The sequence below is a fragment of the Lagopus muta genome, chromosome 1, assembly GCF_023343835.1.
Source record: "Lagopus muta isolate bLagMut1 chromosome 1, bLagMut1 primary, whole genome shotgun sequence".
NCBI lineage: Eukaryota > Metazoa > Chordata > Aves > Galliformes > Phasianidae > Lagopus > Lagopus muta.
In genome coordinates, this window is record NC_064433.1 from 48,767,147 (window position 1) to 48,787,379 (window position 20,233).

General features: G+C 49.2%; 2 protein-coding genes across 2 annotated transcripts; both read left to right on the top strand.

The window, feature by feature from the left end:
* Nucleotides 1-212: 212 nt before the first annotated feature.
* DESI1 (desumoylating isopeptidase 1) lies at nucleotides 213-12,965 on the top strand. Its single transcript, XM_048958817.1, has 6 exons — nucleotides 213-453; nucleotides 6,707-6,728; nucleotides 7,243-7,312; nucleotides 7,923-8,032; nucleotides 8,789-8,911; nucleotides 10,051-12,965. Exons 1-6 carry the CDS (start codon nucleotides 363-365, stop codon nucleotides 10,142-10,144), a joined length of 510 nt encoding a protein of 169 aa, XP_048814774.1. The 5' UTR covers nucleotides 213-362; the 3' UTR covers nucleotides 10,145-12,965.
* A 1,256-nt stretch (nucleotides 12,966-14,221) lies between these two features.
* Nucleotides 14,222-19,893, top strand: PMM1 (phosphomannomutase 1). The gene is made up of 8 exons (XM_048958806.1): nucleotides 14,222-14,365; nucleotides 14,460-14,577; nucleotides 15,010-15,086; nucleotides 15,323-15,414; nucleotides 15,873-15,972; nucleotides 16,209-16,284; nucleotides 17,783-17,898; nucleotides 18,108-19,893. The coding sequence occupies exons 1-8, from the start codon at nucleotides 14,237-14,239 to the stop codon at nucleotides 18,228-18,230; spliced, it is 831 nt and encodes a 276-aa protein (XP_048814763.1). The 5' UTR covers nucleotides 14,222-14,236; the 3' UTR covers nucleotides 18,231-19,893.
* The last annotated feature ends 340 nt before the right edge of the window (nucleotides 19,894-20,233 follow it).

Consider the following 20,233-nt stretch of genomic DNA (forward strand, 5'->3'; position numbering starts at 1 on the left):
TGGCCAATGACGAGGTGCGGAGGGCGCCTCACCCCGCCCCCCCACGGGTAGCCACGCCTTCATCTCGACGAGGATTGGTTGCGGGAAGGAAAACACGGCGGGAGCTCCCCGCCCGCTCCGACGCCTGCCCCGGAAGAAGCGTCAAGCCTCAGCCAATGACCGATTGACGTTCCTAAAGTCCCGCCCTCTCGTCTCCGTCCCCGCCCCTCCGAACCGCGGCGCCGCATAAATGGGGCAGTGAGGAGGCGCACGCGCAGAGGTGGCGTTGCTTTCTCCGTTCGTACCGCCGACCCAGGAGTGGCGTTCGGTGCCGCGCCTCTGTCCCTTCCTCTCCGCCTCCCGGCGGGCGGCCGCGCGTCCCCATGGAGGAGCCGCCGGCGCTGCACCCTGTGAAGCTGTACGTGTACGACCTGTCCAAGGGCATGGCCCGCCGCCTCAGCCCCCTCATGCTGGGTAAGCACCGAACGGGGCCTGAGCGGGGCGGGGCTGCGGGACCCGGGTCGGTGGAACGGCTGCGCCTGCATCCAGGCCCGTGTCTTCATTGTCTGGCCCGTGGGTCGATTGCTTGAGCTAACACTGACCGGTCTCGTTTCAGAGTGTTGGTCCGGGTATAGACTTGTGCAGTAATCGGTTGCCAGTGTCATTGTGTGAAACCTTCCTGTAAATCGAGTTGTGATGGCTTTGTAGCTCTCCTCACCTGTCTTCAGGGTCTGGTAGCTTTCTGATTTCCCCGTGAAAGCTAACAGTGCATGACTTTATCACTGGTGTTTTTTATGCTGTCCAAGCAGCTTTAAGTTTGTAACTTTGTGCTCGTGATGTCTTGATGCTAAACGTGTAGGAGTCAAGTCATGAAAAGGAAAGCTTAAAAACCTGCCCATGTCTCATCGGTGTGGGAATTGCTGTATTGTGTGCTGCTCCTCCAGGAACTCAGGGCCTGCCAGTGGAACAGGGCCAGCACGGCCTGCCTGCTCACAGTGACAAGGCAGAGTGCATGGTCCTTGAGGTTACGTGGATCCGGTGACTGGGTTATCTATGACACAAACAGTAGCGTGTTGGTTGTTTTTGTTTGCCTCCCTTTCAATTGAACTGTCTTCACACAGGCGCAGCAAGCTTCCAGATTATTTTCCCAATGAGAGAATGATGGGTTTGTCTCATGCACCCAACTACTATTTTTTGCTTTACTTAACAACAAAAACTGCTGCTACTTTAACTTTCAGATGATCCAATAGCTACTTTCCTTTTTTTTTTCACCTATCAGTGACGTTCATAAACTGCATCATAGAATCACAGAATGGCCTGGGTTGTAAAGGACCACAGTGATCATCTAGTTTCAAACCCCCTGCTATGTGCAGAGTTGCCAACCAGCAGACCAAGCTGCCCAGAGCCACATCCAGCCTGGCCTTGAATGCCACCTAAACCTCCCCTGTCATCATGTTGGGAGGACACAGAAATCAAAAAGAGTTTATTGGATGACCTGGTGCTAAACACTTGTCATCTCTCCTCATGGTGTTCTTTCCAAGTATGTGAAGTTTAAAGCAGTGTTTTTGCTTCTAGTTCTGTAACATTGCCATGAGTATTGAAATAGTCATACTCAGGTGAGTAAATTGCTCCTCGTGAGGCTAGCTGTTGTGAGAGCATCACCACACCATGTCTTCAGCTGTGCTAATAGGATTTACTGTTAGTATCTGTTATGTTGGTGCAACATTCCAGGATCAGCTCTCTTTGTTAAAAGTTATCTTGACTCATTCAGGATCAGTTTTCTGCATTGTGGCTGAATGAACCTGAATAGTAGAACCAGACAGTGTTGCTCATCACATGCTTTGGGTGACTTGGTTGTGCCTTCTGGGCACATCTTCACTTCTTGGCAAGTTTATTCATTTTTACTCAGACTCCTTTTGTTCCTGCTGTTTTTCTGTACATTTCCTATAGCTTTTTGATGAATGTTTCTGTTTTGAGGTGTAAATGACCCAACACTGGATTCACTCGGCTTTGATATCACATCTGGCACATTCTGTGTGCTGTTGCTCTACTTCCTTTGCAAGTACTGTTCTTCTCCTTCATTCAGTCTGAGACTGTGTTTGTCTGTCCGTCTACGTGATCTGGTAATAATTTAATGTTAATTTGAATGTGACTGGACTTCCATTTCAGCTTTGTTCCAGGGCACTTGCTAGGCTTTCATGAAAATCAAGTGCATTTCCTTCCTGCAGTCTACTCTACTTCTTGCTCTCTCAAGAAGAAGGGAAGTGAAGCAGACTCCTTCATGTCTGTTAGTCTTTGTCTTCTGTTTGGTATCACTTAGAAGAGAGTGTTTGATTTAATTAGAATTATTTTCCATTTTAAAGGGGCAGGAATCAATGGCGTGGCTTAAGAAATCTCAATGCTATGCAAAGCAGTGTTCTGCTAGAAATAGTTTCTGACCAGATAGTTCTGCCTTGGTAGGAAAACAATTTGCTAATTTTCTGTCTTCTGGGGTCTACAGGCATAGGAATGTTAAATGCTGGGCTTTCAGGCACATTGTTTCTTCACAGCTTGGGAACTAGTATGCTTGTGCTGAAGGATGCGTAACAAGCTCTAAGTTAGATAAGCTAAGAACCCATCTCTCTATATAATTCCTTGGTGTCTCAACTCTTCAGGTCTAATAAATGGGGTTAATATGCAGACTCTGCATTCACTTCATGTTTAAAATGCACAGGAATATGCTACATCACATGGGCCACGCTGACAAATCAACTCTGCCAGGAAAATAGGTTGGCAAGCATCTAATCTTCCTCTTGCTTGGCCTTACAGATAAACCCAAGCATGGAAGTAATCTGACTTGATTGTATTCTAAAATTATTCAGGCTTGTGTTCTTTCATAATGCCCTTTTATCCTCACGAGTGCCATCTCCTAAGTCAGTAGCACAAAAACTAAGTCTGACTACTTCATTCTCCCCATTCCTGTAACTAAGCTGGGGAGGAGTCTTGAAATTGTTTAATGAATTTTATGTTGTGTTCTTCTCGTATTTATGGGGCTTAAATAAGAAACCTGTGTTAGGAAAAGGAAAAAAAGTAAAATAAAACACAAATGTGTTTAGTTGCCAAGTGATACTTTGTCTCATTCAGACAATTTGGAATGCTTAAGCAAGCAGCTCTTTGTATAATTGACATGTTCTTCAGAAAAGATCTGTAAAAGCGCCTGAGCAAGGAAGGCTTGAGTTCATGTATTGATCAGGTTTCTAAAGCTTAATGAGCTCTTATCCTAACACAGCTATAGCACAGCAACTTTCATGCCCGTGCTCTTGATCTGCAACCAGAGCAAAGTAATGTGACTTCCATTAGCTTGTAATGGCAGCAGATGAAATCAAACTGAGTTTCTTCATGTTTACTGCTGGCTGAGCTTACACACAGACTGCTGGAGAGCTGATACCTGGTAACTTGACCATGTACAATGATTGCTGTGTGATTGAGTGCCTACATCTAAATGTGCAATGCCTTTTCCTTAACAGGTAGAGGTCCCCTGAAATATTGGATCTCCCTAAGCAGCTTGCAGTTATATGCATATTTTTTACCTGGCTGGGCAGTAGGTGTGTGTTGAACCTGCAGAGGCTGTGAGCGATGTATTTTGTATATGCATGCAAGGCATAACTCATTATACAGGCTGTCCTGATTGCTTTGCTTCCATTTCTTAGGAATGGGAGTGATTGAAAGCTGTTACGTGGTCTGTGCAAGGGCTGAGCTTGAGGGAAGAGGGTACAGCAAGATCACCAGCAGAGGCAAAGCTTCGGGAGGAGGGTAATGGTGTTCATGGAGGTCTGTGTAGAACCTCTTGGATGATGCAACAAATGTCATTTAGCAAGAATCCCAATGATGAGAGGGAGTCCCTCAAGAAGTTGATGGCCTTTGATTCCTCTGTCTCTTGGTTTGCAGTTAAGGTGACCACAGCCAGCAGTGCAGCACGGGAAGCTGCAGCAGCACGCTGACAGTCCTTGGTCTCTGGGAGGTGCAGACATGGTTAGTAATGGCAGGTTTCTCAAGTGTGGGACTGCCCTGCTGTGTTGTCATTGGAGAGATTTGCGTGGTGTTCACGAGTGATCTGTCTGGCCAAGCACAGTCCACTGGTGGCAGAAAGGGATTGTGCTCTCTGCAACAGATTGCACAGCTGCCATGGATGCAGTATTGCACATCCGGCATGTGTTCTCCACTGTGCCAGCCTGGTTAGTGTCTTACAGGAGCTGCACACAAACTGGAAGACAGCAGGTCCATTCAGAGCATTAAACCAGTCCTTGGCATGGGCTGACCTCACATAACACCCTCGGGCAGAGCTGCCAAGAGCTGTTCTGCTATTGTCCTGGCAGCTGCTGCCTGTTGTCAACCATGGATTTGGTGTGTAAGCTCCAGAGAGGAGCCTCTAGCAGTGCAGTACAGCCTGGTGCAAAGTTCCTTCCCTGAATCCTGTTTGTTTCTCTTTGCACGGTCAGAAATCCATGCTGATGAAAAGGGATCTCTAGAAGTCCTGTCCAGGGTGCATGTGGGGAGAACAGATTTCCCAGGGCCTCATGCAGTTCAATTCTGAGTATCTCTGGGTCTGATGCTCCCTTTTCCATGTGGCTGTAGGCAGCACCATGTGCAGAATCTGCCAGGACTTCCACCTACACACAGAACCCCAGTGCAAACTGCCAGCTCTGTAGGAAGCCTTTTGTTATTGTTTGCTGGAAGTGTGTGTGTGTGTGTTTGTGCTTGAAAGCAAATATGAAGTCTTTTCCATTTAGCATACAAAAGCACGGATACAGTACTGGTTTGTGCTGCCTTTGAAACAGCTTGCTTCTCTGCCCTGGAGGGTGAAGATCAGTGTTTTAGTGGAAAACAGTGATTTATTGTGAACAATTGTGTAATTACTTATTAACAGAACGTGAGCTACACAGGCTGCAGTAGGGCCTGTCCTAGGCCAGCTGCTGAATGCAGAGCTGTGCTGTGTACCCTATGCAGATGACATTACTGATGAGCTGGTGGTGGTATCACTTCTTTCTGGCAGCTCCAGAGAGCAAGACGAAAGCAGTTAAGGAGATGGTGTGGGACAAAGGCTGGAGAATGCAGCTTAGCTGGGTGGGATGCTAAAGAAGCACTAAATCCTACTGAGGTGTTGCAACACACTGCCCCACTTTTCTCATTGCTGCTGCTGTCTTTTGGCCTTAAGCCAGCTCTGTGCCCACGTTTCTCTGCAGCAGGTTAATGGTGAAACATGCTTGCTGCCTGGCTGTGATGCATGGCAGTGACAGATGAGCCCACCTACTTCAGAACTGGGTATGCTCACTTTGATGTCTTTGTTGTCCCAGCAGCCTTTTCCCTGCCTCCTCTCTCATGTGACCCTCATCTGAAACAAGTATCTATTTCTGTACCTGTTTTGCTCCAAAGATAAGTGAGAAGATTACAGCAGTGACTTTTTCTTACTTGGATGCACAAGCATCCCTTTCTTGAAACTCCTGGAGGACTACCTTCTGTTTCCTTCCTCTGTTTTGCCCAGTTCTGATGGTAATAAAGATTTTCTTGCTTATTACTTGAGAGGAAGAACTGCAGCTGGTAGAAGTGCTCGTTGCTGGGATTTGCAGACCACAGCAGATGTGACAGAGGAGCAGGCGAGTGCCTCTGCCTCCTGTGGCCACTGATGTGAGTAGGGACAGGCAGGGAATGGCTTTCTGCAAGACAGGGAACTGGAACAATGCATCCCTCTGCTGCTACTGTGCCTGGCAGTGGAATAGTTGATTGTTATTCCAAGCATCTGATTCCAGACTTCTGAAAGTGCCACAGTGCACTTCTCAGCAACGTAAGCTGTGGGAATGCAATTGCAGTAAGTGATGGTGTCGTTGTAGAGACAAGCAAAGTTGACAGTGCAGTGAGGGGTGCAGCCAAATCCTGAGTTAAAGCCAGGGGATGGCATAGTTACTGCTGCAAAGACTGTGGTATCCTCACGCTCCCATCATCAACCTCAGCCCCACAATATTTTTGTTCCTTGTGCGTGTAAGCATCTGTAGATGATCACATCATTCTGTCACTTAGAAGTGGATCAACAACATAGCATGCTGTTGCTGCATGCAAATTTGTGAAGGGGTAACTGCACCAGGGACCAAGCCCTTGGGTTCTGATAGGTGAAGTAATTGAGGCAGGAGCAGTAGTGGCTGGTAACTCTTTGAAGAGTGGTTACATCTTGAGCTCCTACCCTGAATGAGGAGAGGTTTGCATTTCCCATTTGGAAAAGATGTGTCGGGGAACTAAAGCATTTCAGAAGGGACTTTTTGTAAGACAGGAACATGGTATCATTGTGACTGAAGCATATCTTTACTGCTGCTGTGTTCTACAAAACACACAGTTTAATTTTGTAACTTCTTTGTAATTGCAATTCTGGAATCAGAGCAGAACTCTGAACTCTTCTGAAAAGGTTCAGTTTCTCTTCAGACAGAAGCCCAAGAAAGCTGAGCATTGACAGGACAGGAGCACTGAGCACTGACAGATCTGTGTGCAGGAGGACAAAAAAGTCAAGCATTGTATTGACAAAGGACTTTATTTGAAAGAAGGGCATCCTGTTGCTTTAGAAGCGACTTTGGGGTGAAAATCCTATGTTCAGGGTTGCTGATATGGTGGAATGATAGGTAAAGATCCCTTGTGACTGACAGAAAGGCTGAAAGCTGGAAAATACATTACTAATAACTATCTTCTTTTTTTCTGCATGCAGGGAAACAGCTGGATGGCATCTGGTAAGTGACTAGATTTGAATTGCATAATGTGTGGTGTAGGAAGCATTATCAGTATGAGATCATATATGCTTTGGATCTTAAGAGCACTTTGGTGAAGAGGGACCAATGCACTTTCTGTTTCTGAATACAGACTGCCAGTAAGATTAAATATAGTTTTAGAATCAAAGAATCAAAGGAAGAGACAGAGCTACTATCTCTGCAACTTTACCCTCAACCCTTTAGCAGAAAGGCTGCTGGGTATCTTGTGCTGGTGTGGAAGTTCCTGTCTTTGTGTTGTGCTGGGGCACCTAGCTATGCCTCTCCTTTCCCAACCACCTACGTGTTACAGTAGGCTTGATAATTATTGCTTTCATTTCTATTCATGTCCCAGCAGGTACAGTTCCTAGTCACAGAAGCACATTGTCTTTTTAGGTTATTTACTTCATGATGTGCTTGACCACATGAATTTACTACTGATTTTATGTGCTAGGTGGAATATCTCCTTTATCTTACCTGTTTCTATTCTCTGTGGCAGGCACACCTCCATAATAGTCCATAAGGATGAGTTCTACTACGGCGCTGGGGGAATCTCCAGCTGTGCACCTGTAAGTGAAACTTTTCTGTTAACTTTGTGATAGAATTTCATCATTAGATTTGCTTGTGTCCTTTAGAAAAGCAGAAAGTGAAGAGAACTCTGAGTTCAGCCTGATATGGCTGCTTCCTGTGGTTGCCCTGTCCATCTGAGGAGAGGAACTGGGCAGTGGGTTCAAGCGCAGCCAAATGCAGGCTAGAGGGTTACTTCCACTGATGGTGCCCTGGGTAGACAAACTCCTTCTGCAGCTGCTTTGTCAGTGATACTCTGTCTGATTTTATATGCATGGTCTTTGCATGAAGGCTTGGCAACTCAAAGCATCCTTCTCAAGGTTAAAGAAAAAATCCGTGATGCTTCAACAGACCTTTTTCTGTTCTTGGAGACGCAAAACTGATGCGTGATTCTTTTAAAGCAGAATTTTGTCAGAGCTTAGAGTGCAGTACATTGCCTCTCAGTCTCTGAGTGGAAAATGGAAGGCCAGTAGGGCCCTTTCCTTGATAAACTCACTAGAAGTTTCTTCTTCTTCTTTTGTGCCTATACAAGCCATGAGGGCTCAATTCAGTGGAGCCAAAACTAATTTGGTTTGATGATCTGAATAGTCTTCTGGGTGTTAATTCCTACAGGGAGGGACGCTTCTTGGCCCCCCAGACTCAGTTATTGACTTGGGGAACACTGAAGTTACAGAAGAAATCTTTCTGGAATATCTTTCTTCCTTGGGGGAGTCTATGTTCCGGTAAGTAGCAGCTAGTACTGTATAGTGAGTACCAAGAAAAGGCTTCTAAGGAGAGGGGTGCAGAAATGAAGGAAGTATTATGAATAAGCTTTGTCTGCTTGTTCTATTACTTAGTAGTCTCCAGAGATGAGGCTGGAACTGATGCAGAGCTAGACAACCCTGCGGTGTGCCAGCCAGCCGTGAGCTAGGCTGGGAAAGCATTCTGCCAGGAAGTCTTTCTCACTTCTTTTTTTAAATGGAATAGTGCTTGAAATCTCTTTGAGGTGATCACCAGGGAAAATGAAGGCACTGTGTGAAAGATCTCAGAAAATAATGCCCCGTGAATCATGGGTGAGGTGGAGTAAAGCCAACTTCCAGCTGAGTAAAAGCAAAGTCTTGACTGCTAACACGTCACATTTGCTTCTCACAACAGAAAATGGTGGCCTTTAGTATTCTGGCTGAATTTCAGTGCCAACAATTCCTGTGATTTCTCTTTATTCCTTCTGTGGTTTTACATAAAGAAACCTGAGTTCACTTAACCTTCAAAATACCATTGTATAGAATCAGTGATGCAGAGAGATGTCGTTTTCCACCCTGATTCAATTAAATTAGACATCAGTTCACCTGCTGTGTTTTACCTACTTGCCTTAGAGCCCTTTGGTGGGGAGAGGAGGAAAGTGCTAATGTAAGGAGATGCTCCCCAGTAGCAATCTGTGTCTTAGTGCTTGATAGACTTATTGCTGAGTCTCTTATTTCAATCCCTTTCCTGTGGCACAGGAGTGAGTCTTACCACTTCTTTGAACGTAACTGCAACACCTTCAGTAATGAGGTGGCACAGTTCCTGACAGGAAGAAAAATCCCTTCCTACATCACTGACCTTCCATCTGAAGTTCTTGCCACGTGAGTATGCATTCTGCTTCTCTCTATAGCATATTGCTTCATGCTAATGCTGAAATATTTGACAGAGGCAGCAGTACCAGTTTGTGCTGTCTCTCTGTGAGAAGCAGGGGGAGATTACAACAGGTACTAACTGGCACTGGTATTACTGAGAAGGAGGAAGGAAAGCTGTTTTTTGGTCTTTAACTTGAAAGACCTTCATAACACAATCAGTTAATGTGACAAGAAGGTTAAAGTATCATTCAGAAAGTGATGCCAATATGTGTTTTGTTTCTTGGTGGGTTTTTCTTGCATCTTTTTTCTTTGTCTTTCTTTGGGAAATCAGTACTTCTCAGAGATCACTTGTAATACTCTAAGCACCATAAGTGCATGGTGATGTTAGTTTTGCCTGCAAAGAAGAAGGGGAGATGTAATTTTAAAGTTAAAACTGCAGTTTTAGAACTAGAAATGAGTGAAGAATGGGAGGAGAGGAAATAAAGGTAGGTCAGTTCAACCATTTCTGTGGTGCTCTGAGCAAGCAAGGATCCCAGTGGGATGATTTGGGCTTCATTATTTAGGTCTTGTAAGTGGTATACTGCATCATTTGGGAGGCACATCTTCCACTCTGGGCTCTTATTTCCTCAGATCTGTCATGTAGTCTATAGCAGAGTGAGTCTATAGCAGAGTGAGTCATACCTAAAGGCAAACTACAGATTGCAACAAATTCTGTGTGTTGAACCACTGTCTTATAAAGGGACTAGATCTGTTCTTCTAGCGGAGTCTTTAATATTGATGTGATACTTAATGGAGAACTGCAGTTGCATAATACAGATTTCAATCACAAGCTTAAGCAGTGTGAGTTACTGAAGCCAGTTTCAGACATGCTATTACCACAATATCATTGTGGGCATGTTAGGACTCAGAACTACCTTTAAGAATCTTAAATCTGGTTTTGTTTAGTTATGGAACAATAAATTCTGTTTAATAGGTTAAATTCTTATTTTTTTTTTTTGTAGTGAAAAGAGTCTAGAATCAAACCAACATTGTAGAAGAAAGCTGATGAACACACTGGAGTTGGAAATGGGGGGAGAGGGGGTGGGAAGGGAGGGGATGGGAAATGTTCAAGTAAACTATTTTAAATACTTCTTTCTTTGCCTTTTCAGACCTTTTGGACAAGCTTTACGGCCCTTCCTGAGCACCACCCAGTTGCAACCACCTGGAGGAAATACCTTTAACAGGGATAATGGACAGAGCTAACAGGAGTGCCCTGCTGTGCCCAGCCTCACCAGGCCTCTTCCTTTTTAAGCACGAATCTTCCAGATTTCTATTTTATAATTTCCCATCTGAATTAACTCTATGGAAATCACAAGACCAGTTTTAAAATTTCTTAGGGAGAGGATTTATCAGGGTGCATGCAAGACAAGGCTACCAAAAAGATTGCCATAATTTCTAATAGTATTATGCTAATTTATAAAGGCTGTCTTGCCTGAAGTTAGGCTGATACTTTCTAACTAATTCCTCTGCTGGGAAGTGGGAATTCATTCCATGAGCATTCAAGCCCATTATGCATTTTGAAGTAAAGGGGGTGTCCTAGCCATCCCTTGCATACTTGTGTGTCTTTCTCTTGTCACTGTCAATATTACAGGGGTATTTGCTCCAGTCCCTAGCAAGGGAGATCCTTGTAGCTGAGGAAGTGAAGGTGTCCCAGTACTCGTCTTGTGCATATTTCATTAACGTTGTGTTATTTGCTCAGGGGAAAAGCTGAACTCGTTTGATAGGAGTATTTGCAGTGGCACAGCAGTGAGAAAGGTGGCCCAGCTGAACCAGGCAGTGTCACTTTCAAGGCTGAAACTTCCAGTATGTGTGTTGGAGGGAGGCTGTATCTGAAAAATACTCGTGAGATCCAAGTGTTATGAGAGACAGCAGCTGAAAGAACAAAATCTTGTGTGAGTGATGGAAGCGATGGATAGAGCCTTGTTAGCTGTTCGCCTTTGCATAGGAACTGTTTTTTTCTAATAAGCAAGAGTTACAGCACAGCAGTCTCTGATAACATGATGCAGCTCGACTCTGCCTTCAGTCTTTTGCTGCAGACATGGTAAGGCTTCCAGCTGTTTCTGACATTGCTGTTTTCCTAAAGCAGCCAACTGCATCACAGAGGGCTGCATGAGGAAAAGCGGGAGGTACATCCCCCTACATTGAAAGAAAGCAAGGAAGAGTAAAATTAAGCTTTCCTGTGGAACAATTGAGTTGATTGTGATACGTGGAGAAGCAGTCCTATCCTTAGATCGATATTAGGTTGTGTCAGTGCTGCATCTTCTAGTTTAAGATCCTTACAGCTTTACAGTTATTCACAGCAGAAAAAGATCACAGGAAGAAAAGAACAGGCCCACTGATTTCTTATTGTGCACATATATACACTAATTTCCTGAACAATTCTGTAGCAAATATGCTTAGGAAGGTACACAACAACATCAGAAAAACCCCAGAACATTGCCCTGCAAATGGGCATTACACATCTCAGATACTGCTGGGGGAAAAAAAGTGTCTGTGGAAATGTATAGTCCTATGTGCAGTGCTTTGCTGTGACAACAGCTGCCGCATCTCCAATTTCCTGTGCTGGAAACCACATACCTGGTGGAGGTGTCCTTCCCCTGCTGAGCTCTTTCTCTCAGAATAATACTAATCAGTGTGTTTCTCATGCTGTTAGTCAGAGCAGACTAACGCTTAATATTTTTGTGGGGTTGGAATGGAGGAAAATGCAGTTCTCTCACTCTGCCCAATGCACTGTTGCTCAGCACCTTGTGGAATCGCTACATGAGTGGAAATCAGGTCCTGTCTGTCCCTTTTGCAGTTATCTGTGACTGCTCTCAGTGCAGATGGCCTTTGCACCACAGAATGGTTTTTGGTGGTGATTGTTTGTTTGTTTTATCTTTCAGTCCCTGCTTGTGCCATCAGCTTCTCCTGGAGTGTTTCATTTGGACTGGACTAGGAGAGGGCTGTAGCAGTTAGTATAGATACAAGAGCTTTCAGACTCTCCCCAGCAAAATCTACTGTTTGCAGAAAGCATTCTGTAGTAAATCATTTACCATACAGCACCTTCTGGTGGTCTGGGGAACAATTTTCAGGTTTGCTTTCTGCTAAGCCATAGAAGCCATAGCTTAGTTTTCCTGCTGTCTGTGTATCACCTCTGAACTCTCTTGATGCCTATTTTGTGAAGAGGAATTGGTCTCTTATCTTCCTGCAGACATGACTATACCACAAAATGCAGAAACACAGTAGACATCATGGAGCTTCCCCAGACAATGAGGTACACCAAAGCTGATACAATGCAGCACAATATCTGGGTATGCTATCTTGGTACCCACCAGCAGCACAGCTGTGGCTGTTTCTTTCAGCAAACTGTCCCTCCAGGTACAGCAATCTGCTGGTACAGCTGTTCAGCAGAGGGAGTGCAGGCACCTTGATCTCTATGCACTCTGTTTCATGACAAGTGTGTCCACTTCAGAGGTCCTAAGCCCAATTTCTGCTTGCCTGCCTGTTTCAGAACGTATCACAGGTTACACTTTTCAGGCATACTGTTTGCAGCAGTGATGGTGCTCCCAGATGGCCTCCTTGTCTCCGGAACTACTCTGTGTTTTGTGTAAAGGATCTGTAGGAAGAGGTCCTGTTTATTTGATCTTACTGGGTAACAAGACCCTTGTACCCTGTAGGCCTCTTAGGAAACCCATTTTCTCCAAAGATGTTTAAGTGTAACTTGCACAAGCCATTCCTCCCAGCCCTATGTACTCATAGGAATATAAACTAGGATGAGACATGTATGTAAGTGTAGAGAGGTGGCATACCTCAGCCAGCTCATTGACAAAGGGGTAGGGCAGCTGCACTCCTGAACGGGAGCAGAATCCTTTGCTCGTGTTTCCTGATCTGTTGTGTATCTCTGGGCTTCCCTCCATGCCATTTAATGTTCATTAATTACATCTTTAGACAGAAAGTGATGTTTTGATTTTTTTTTTTCTATTACAATTAAAAAAAAAGTAATCCTGTTTGTATGCATCTTTCTGCACACCCACCCCAGGTAGGAATCTACTTAATCTACCTCATGCTGTTTCCGCCTGGAAGTTGTAAGCTCAGAAATGATCCCAGTAAGTTGTGCCACGCTCTGCTTGGGAAAGGAGCAGTGCCTACTGCCCTGGGTGTGGGCTGCTGGTGGGCAGTGTTCTTAGTGAAGTTTGGGGGACTTCTGCAAGCGCTGCAGTATGTTATTGAGGCCACAGAATCAGTAGGGTTGGAAAGATTGCTAAGGTTGTTAGCAACCTTAGCTAAGTCCAGCTCTTAGCCCCTGCCTGTGATTGCTCTAGACCACATCCCTCAGTGTGGCTACTACTACTATTAAGCACCTGCAGGCATGGTGATCCCGTCACCTCTCTGAGCGGCCTGTCCCAGCACAGCACCCCTCTTACAGATTTTTTTTCTAATATCCAATGTGAGCCTCCCCTGGCACAAACGGAGGCCATTCCCTCTCACCCTATCACTGTTACCTGGGAGAAGAGGCCAGCCTCACTTCACTACAACCTCCTTTCTGGTTGTCATGGAGCACAGTGAGCCTCCTCCAGACTCAACAGCCCCAGTTCCCTCAGCTGCTCCCCATCAGACTCGTGCTCCAGACCCCTCACAGCTCTGCTGCCCTTCTCTGGACACAGTCCTGGCCTCCATGTCTCCTGGTAGTGAGGGGCTCAGAACTGAGCACAGCACTCAAGGTGCAGCCTCACCAGAGCTGAGTACAGAGGGACAGTCACCTCCCTGCTCCTGCTGGCTGTACTATTGCTGATACAAGCCAGGATGCCATTGGCCTTCCTGGCCACCTGGGCACACTGCTGGCTCATAGTCAGTTAAGCACAGACCAACAGCCCCAGATCCCTTCTGTGAGGGCTGGTGCAGCTTGGGATGAGCTGGATGGAGGTCAGACAGAAGGGGTTTGTTGGACAAGAGGCTCATCACACCTCTGTTGGTGGGCTGAGAACCACAGAGCCATAGAATCGTTAAAACTGAAAAAGATGCCTAGGATCTTCAAGTCCAACCACCAGCCCATCCCCACCATGCCCACTGACCACGTCCCTCAGCGCCACATGCACACGGTTCTGGAACACCTCCAGGGACGGTGACTGCACCACCTCCCTGGGCAGCCCTTTCCAATGCAGCACCGCTCTTCCTGACTAGAAGCCCCACCTGACGAGGTGCCCCGAGGCGGCAGGGCTGCTCCCGACGCGCGGAGCGGTGCCGGGTCCCGGCGCTGCGCCCCCACCTGCCACCTGCCCGCGGCTGCCGGGCACCTCCCGGAGCGCCGGCCGCACGATGGCGCCGCGGCGCAGTCCCGCCCCCGGGCCGCCCCTGCGCTCCGGCAGAGACTGCGGGATGGCGGCGGCGCGGGGCCGGGTGCTGTGCCTCTTCGACGTGGACGGGACGCTGACGCCGGCTCGGCAGGTAGCGCGGCCGGGCGGAGGGGGGCAGGAGGAAGGAGAAGCGGGGGGCTGCGTGCCGTGCTCGGCCCCTCTCATCCGTCCTCCCGCTCCCGTAGAAAATCGAACCGGAGGTGGACCGCTTCCTGCAGGAGCTGCGCGGCAGGGTGCAGATCGGCGTGGTTGGGGGCTCCGACTACTCCAAGATCGCCGAGCAGCTGGGGGAGGGCGACGAAGGTGCGCGGCGCGAACGGGACGCGGGGAGACGCGGCGCCGGGACGGCAGTCCCCCGCCCCGTTTTCCTTCCCGAGATCCGTGCCCGGTGCACGGCGAGTCCTAAGGTCTCCCTTCCGCCTCGTTAGCTCGGAGGGCTGAGTCAGCGGCGCTGTGTTTGCACGGGGGCTGCGTTAGGTAACCCATCCCCGCGCCGCCGAGCACCGCGGCGGGGATGGAGCGATGGGCGCGCGTGGCAGAGCGCATGACGTTCCGTGCGCTTATCTTGTCCGGGGCGGTGACACTGTCGGGTCGCTGCCCGTCTGCGTCAGCCGCCCACCTGCCCGCAGCAGATAGCGGCCCGCGGGCAGGGAGACGTGCGGCCTGCCGGGTGTCCCCATTGCACCTCTTGTCCTCGCTGATGACCCGAGTGGACTTTCACCTCCTTCCTTTCAGTCGTCGATAAGTTTGACTACGTCTTTGCCGAGAATGGCACCGTGCAGTACAAGAATGGGCGGCTTGTGGCCAAGCAGGTGGGTCAGCACTGGGTGCAGGTGGCCCCAGCGTGCCCCATTCCTGAAGGTGTTCCTGGCCAGGTTGGATGGGGCCCTGGGCAGCCTGAGCTGGTGGGTGGCAGCCCTGTCCATGGCACGGGGTGGGACTGGGTGGGCTTTGAGGTCCCCTCCAACCGAACCACACTGTGATTCTATGAGGATTGCTGCTCCACGGTCCCTTCACTGCTTCCTCCTCGACCCCTCTCCTCCCCTAGGCCATTCAGGATCACCTGGGAGAGGAGCTGCTGCAGGACCTCATCAATTTCTGCCTCAACTATATGGCCTTGCTGAAGCTGCCCAAGAAACGGTAAAGGACATAAAGCTGTTAGAGGTGTCTAGAGGAGGGCTACAAATGGAGAAGGGTCTGGAGGGCAAGGCGTATGAGGAACAGCTGAGCTGGTTTGCTCAGTGAAGAGCAGAGGAGTTGAGGGGAGGCGTGATGGCGGCTGCAGCTCCTCACAGGGAGCGGAGGGGCAGTGCTAAGCTCTGCTCTGTGTGACAGCATGGGCTGTCCACAGAAGCTTTGAGAAATCCCACAGGCCTGAATCCACAGAGGCACTCAGGAGCTGGAGCCTCACTGAGTTGAGCAACCAAGCAGCAGTCAAACAGCCCGGACAGCTCTGGGCCCAGCCCTTGGTTTTGAGGGCACGTTTGGCCAGACTGCTGTCTGAAATCAGCTGTGGTTGCACTGACCTCAGAAGGGCTGTTTGTCTCTCCCTGTCCTTGTAAAGGCCCCAGTAACCTTGTGCTCTTGCCCACATGCAGAGGAACCTTCATTGAGTTTCGCAATGGGATGCTGAACATCTCCCCCATTGGGAGGAGCTGCACACTGGAGGAGCGGATCGAATTCTCAGAGCTGGATAAGGTGCGTGGGTTGGGTTTGGGCTCACTGTTCCCTTTGCAGGTCTCGCTCTGTCACAGATCTTGAGTCTTGTCTGCTTCCCCCACTTCCCAAGGAGATAGGAGACCAGCTCCAAGCTATGCGTCTTAGCTTGGAGGTTCCTGGAGGTGATGGGTTGATGGTTGGACTTGATGACCTTAGATGTCCTTTCTGATCTTAATGAGTCTGTGATTCAAACCCTTTTCCTTTCTCCTCCATAGAAAGAGCGGATCCGGGAGAAGTTTGTGGCAGCCTTGCAGAGGGAGTTTGCTGGCAAAGGACTGCGTTTCTCTCGAGGTGAGCAGAGGGAGCTTTGCCATGGCCTCTTCATTGCATTCCCCTTAAAATCGTGTGATGGAGAATGGGAATGAGGCTGATCCCTGTGAGGATCCAGGATCCCAGAGGCTGTGCTCTCTGGTAAGACCCCAGAGACTGCTCAGCAAGCTGCAATTCCTGGAGAGCTGCCATGGGAGGAACATGCTTGCATTTGCAGCAAGTCAGTGGCAAGGTGGTGATGGCTCAGCAGTTGGATGAGATGATCTTAGAGGTCTTTTCCAACCTTAGTGAGACTATGATTCCAGGAATAAACTGTGCCGTAGGTTTTTCCTCTGAGCATCAGCCAAGCCGACTGCTTTCTGTCCCATGACGCTACCAGTGCCTTATTCCTCATAGCTCTGCTAAGCCCACCCCTGTGCAGCAGCTCTGCTCTGGCTCAAGCACAGCAGCAGGGCTGCCAGCAGAGCTCTGGGCACATTCAGTCCTCTGCAGGGCTCCTCCAGGAATGCGGTGGTGTGAGAGGAAGGGGCCTCGTGTTCTCAGCTCAGAGTTTTGTTTGGAGGGCTGGCTGCTAGGGAAACATCCTTCTCCTTGGAAGAAGAGCTGGCACTGTGTGTCATAGGCTTTTGTAGGGCTGCTTCTGGGGCTAGAGGTGCTTTACAGACAAGGCAGGGAGCTAAGGAGGGGCTTCAGCAATCCTGTGAACCTGGCCAGCAGTGGGGGAGAAATGAGGTTATCTAAGGGACAGGGCTGAAGCCAGAAAGAGACATTCTGCAGAGCTTTGTGTAACATAAGAAGGTGGAAATCTTCTTATGCAAAGGGTAAAGGGGCAAGGACACATGGAAATGAGGCTGATGGGACAAGCTGGCTGTGAGAGCCTCATCCCAGGCTGTGGAAGGTGGGAAGCGATGGGAGACCTCACTGCAGCCCTGTGCTGTGCCCAGGCAAGGGGCAGTGCTTGGTGTCCTTGGTATCTTGCTTCTCCATACTCCGACTGGCTTCCTGCCCCTCCCAGCTGGCACCAGGAGCCCTTCTCACTGCCCAGCTCTCATGAAAGGAGAGAATATAATGCAGTGCAGCATTTTATTTCAGTTATTTCCAAAGCAGGAGAGTGTGACGTCCATGCAGGAGCCTGGGAGAGTTCTCAGTGCCAGTAGCTGACAACACGTGCTTTGTCCCCTGCTGCCCCAACACAGCACACACTGATACTATCTGCAAGGTATAGCTCCAAATCTTAGCAGCACACGGATGTCTGGTGCTTCCCTACCAGCTCCCCCTGCAGCCTGCTGCTGCCTGCTTGCACGTGTGGCATGGAGTCCTGCTATTGTCACCCAGCCCTGCTGATTTCATTCAGCCTGTTGTCATAGAAACAGCATCTGCGACCTCCTAATATCACATGCCAGAGAGCCACTGGGCACAGCTGTATGGGGAGGGCTCCAGGTTGACCCCCAAGCCTGGGGCAGGGGGACATCCCACCACCTCAAGGCCGCTCTGCTAACACTCACCATTCTGCTGGCAGGTGGCATGATCAGCTTTGACGTCTTCCCAGAGGGCTGGGACAAGCGCTACTGCCTCAACGTGCTGGACGATGAGAGGTTTGACACCATCCACTTCTTTGGAAACGAGACCACCCCTGTGAGTACAACCTGCTCACCCCTCACATGGCTGCTTTCTCCTCACTAGGTGGTGCCTGTGGTGCTCCAGCGGCTACCACAACCCTTTAGTGGTGTGCAAGTGGGGGATGCTCTCCACGTGTTTGCAGCAGCAAATGGAGGCTCCTTGCAGGATGCGGATTCTCCAAGGAGGCTCTGCTAATGCTTTCCCTGTTCTCTGCTCCCCTGCAGGGAGGGAATGATTATGAAATCTACGACGACCCCCGAACGGTGGGACACAGCGTCCAGTCCCCCCAGGACACGGTCCAGCGGTGCCGTGAAATCTTCTTTCCAGAGAGAGCAAATGAGTGCTGACTGTGAGGGCCCTGCAGCCCTCCTCCCTTCTCTCCCCCACAAGGAAAAGCACCTTCGTTTGAGGAATCTGCTCAGGGTAGACTGAAAAACACTTGCCGGTGCTGGTCAGGAGCTGTTGTGTGAGTCCAGAGGGTGTGCAGAAGGGGGCTGTTGGTCAGCCCTTTGGCACTCCCAGTTTGTCACAGCTGAGGTCTGTGGGACCAGGCAGTCCTTCCTCCAGCAGAACTTCTCTCTTGCCAGCTGGGGCCTCGGTGGGCAGCAATACATTCCTGCCTTCAGGACCCAAATGCCAGGGCCAAATTTAACCACGTCTGTCCATGTGCATGTCTGTCCATCCTTCCCTTGCTCCCTTCTCTGTTTAGCTGTGTTGCGCTTCCAACACCTCTGCACAAGGGAATTTGCCTCTCATGTTCCCCTCCCCCTTTGCCAGGGCGCTTCCCAGAAGCCTGCACGCAATTGCAGCATGGCTGAGGCACCTTTGGGTCCATCTGGCCCAACCCTATACCTGGAGCAGGGTGCCCAGGCCTACATCCGGGTGTATGGCATTTGGAGGTCTCCAAGGAGGAGACCCCACAGCCTGTCTTGGCAGACTTTGCCAGCGCTCAGTCTTCCCATCCATGTGTCCATCAGGTGTCACAGATATGTTACTAGAAAGCCTTACCCAAGGCATTCACAGCAGATTAAGTCACTTTCCTTCCCAGTGCTCGGCTCTCCTGGTACATCCTGCTTCCTCCTGCTGTCCTCGCACTGTCATTGCCCATCGCTGTGGCCCCACCTTGGAGCTGGGGCTCAGAGAGAAGTTTCCCAAAGGCTGCCACCCTTTAATCACGGGACCAAAGCAGAAGCTGGTGCTTCCGTGCCTGGGGCAGCTTTTCACAGTCCCTGAGAGGACTTTGGTCCCGCTGCCTGGCCCTGCTCACGCTACAGTGCTGTGTGACCAGCTCTGGTGGGTGCTTTCTTCTCCGTGTGACGGTACCTCTTAAACACATCAGTCCGTAACGTGTCCAATTTGCATGAGTGCAGTGGCTTGGCATCCAGAAATCTCCAACAAATGCACAAATGCCTCTCTACCCAGATAAAATCTCTGTGGGAGAGGGGGACATGTTGGAGAAGCCTGAATGCGGAGTGCCCTCTTCACGGGCTGCCATTTTGACCCTCCACTTCAACCCTCATGGAGGAACCTTGTGTTTTGTGGTTCTCCTCTTTCACTGAGGCTCAGGCTGTGGTTTATTTTTCCTGTGAGTCTATTCCAAGTCAGCAGGATTTCTGTATTTTCTTGGTCGTGAGGCTGCAAGGCACCATGGTGGCCCTGGGGGCTGAGGTGATCTGTTTGCTCCCTGTGCTGTCTGTAGGGCTGCCCGTGCTGTGAATGAGGGGACAACCTGTCCTGCCGTAGCTCTGGCCGCAGTCTGGCTGGGTTCTCTGGAGTATCTCAGAGGCAGAGAGGCTTCCCTTTGCCTGCCCCAAAGCACGGCCACGGGTTTCTCCCCATGGGTGTGTGAGTGAGTGGATGTGGTGGGGACCATATGGTGCTGTATCTGTGCGAGATGGGCAGCTCCTGTCTGACTGGTTCCAACTGTTAGATTAGAAATAAATTTAAAGAAATAAATATATAAATATATATGTATACAAATCCTATTAAAGCCACAGTGTGCAGTTGTCAGTGTGTGCAAGCTCTGCTCTGCCCTCAAGTGTTGGGTGCAGGCCCTGCAGGACCAGGGAATCAGAATCACAGAATGGTTGGGTCAGAAGGGACCTCAAAGCCCACCCAGTCCCACCCCGTGCCGTGGGCAGGGCTGTCACCCCCCAGCTCAGGCTGTGCAGGGCCCCATCCAACCTGGCCTTGAGCCCCCAGGGATGGGGCACCCACAGCTCTCTGGGCAGCTGTGCCACTGCCTCACTGCCTTCTGAATAATGTATTTCTTCCTAACATCTGACCTAAATCTCCTGTCTTTTACTTTAAAGCCATTCCCTCCATCCTGTCACTATTAGATTGTGTAAAA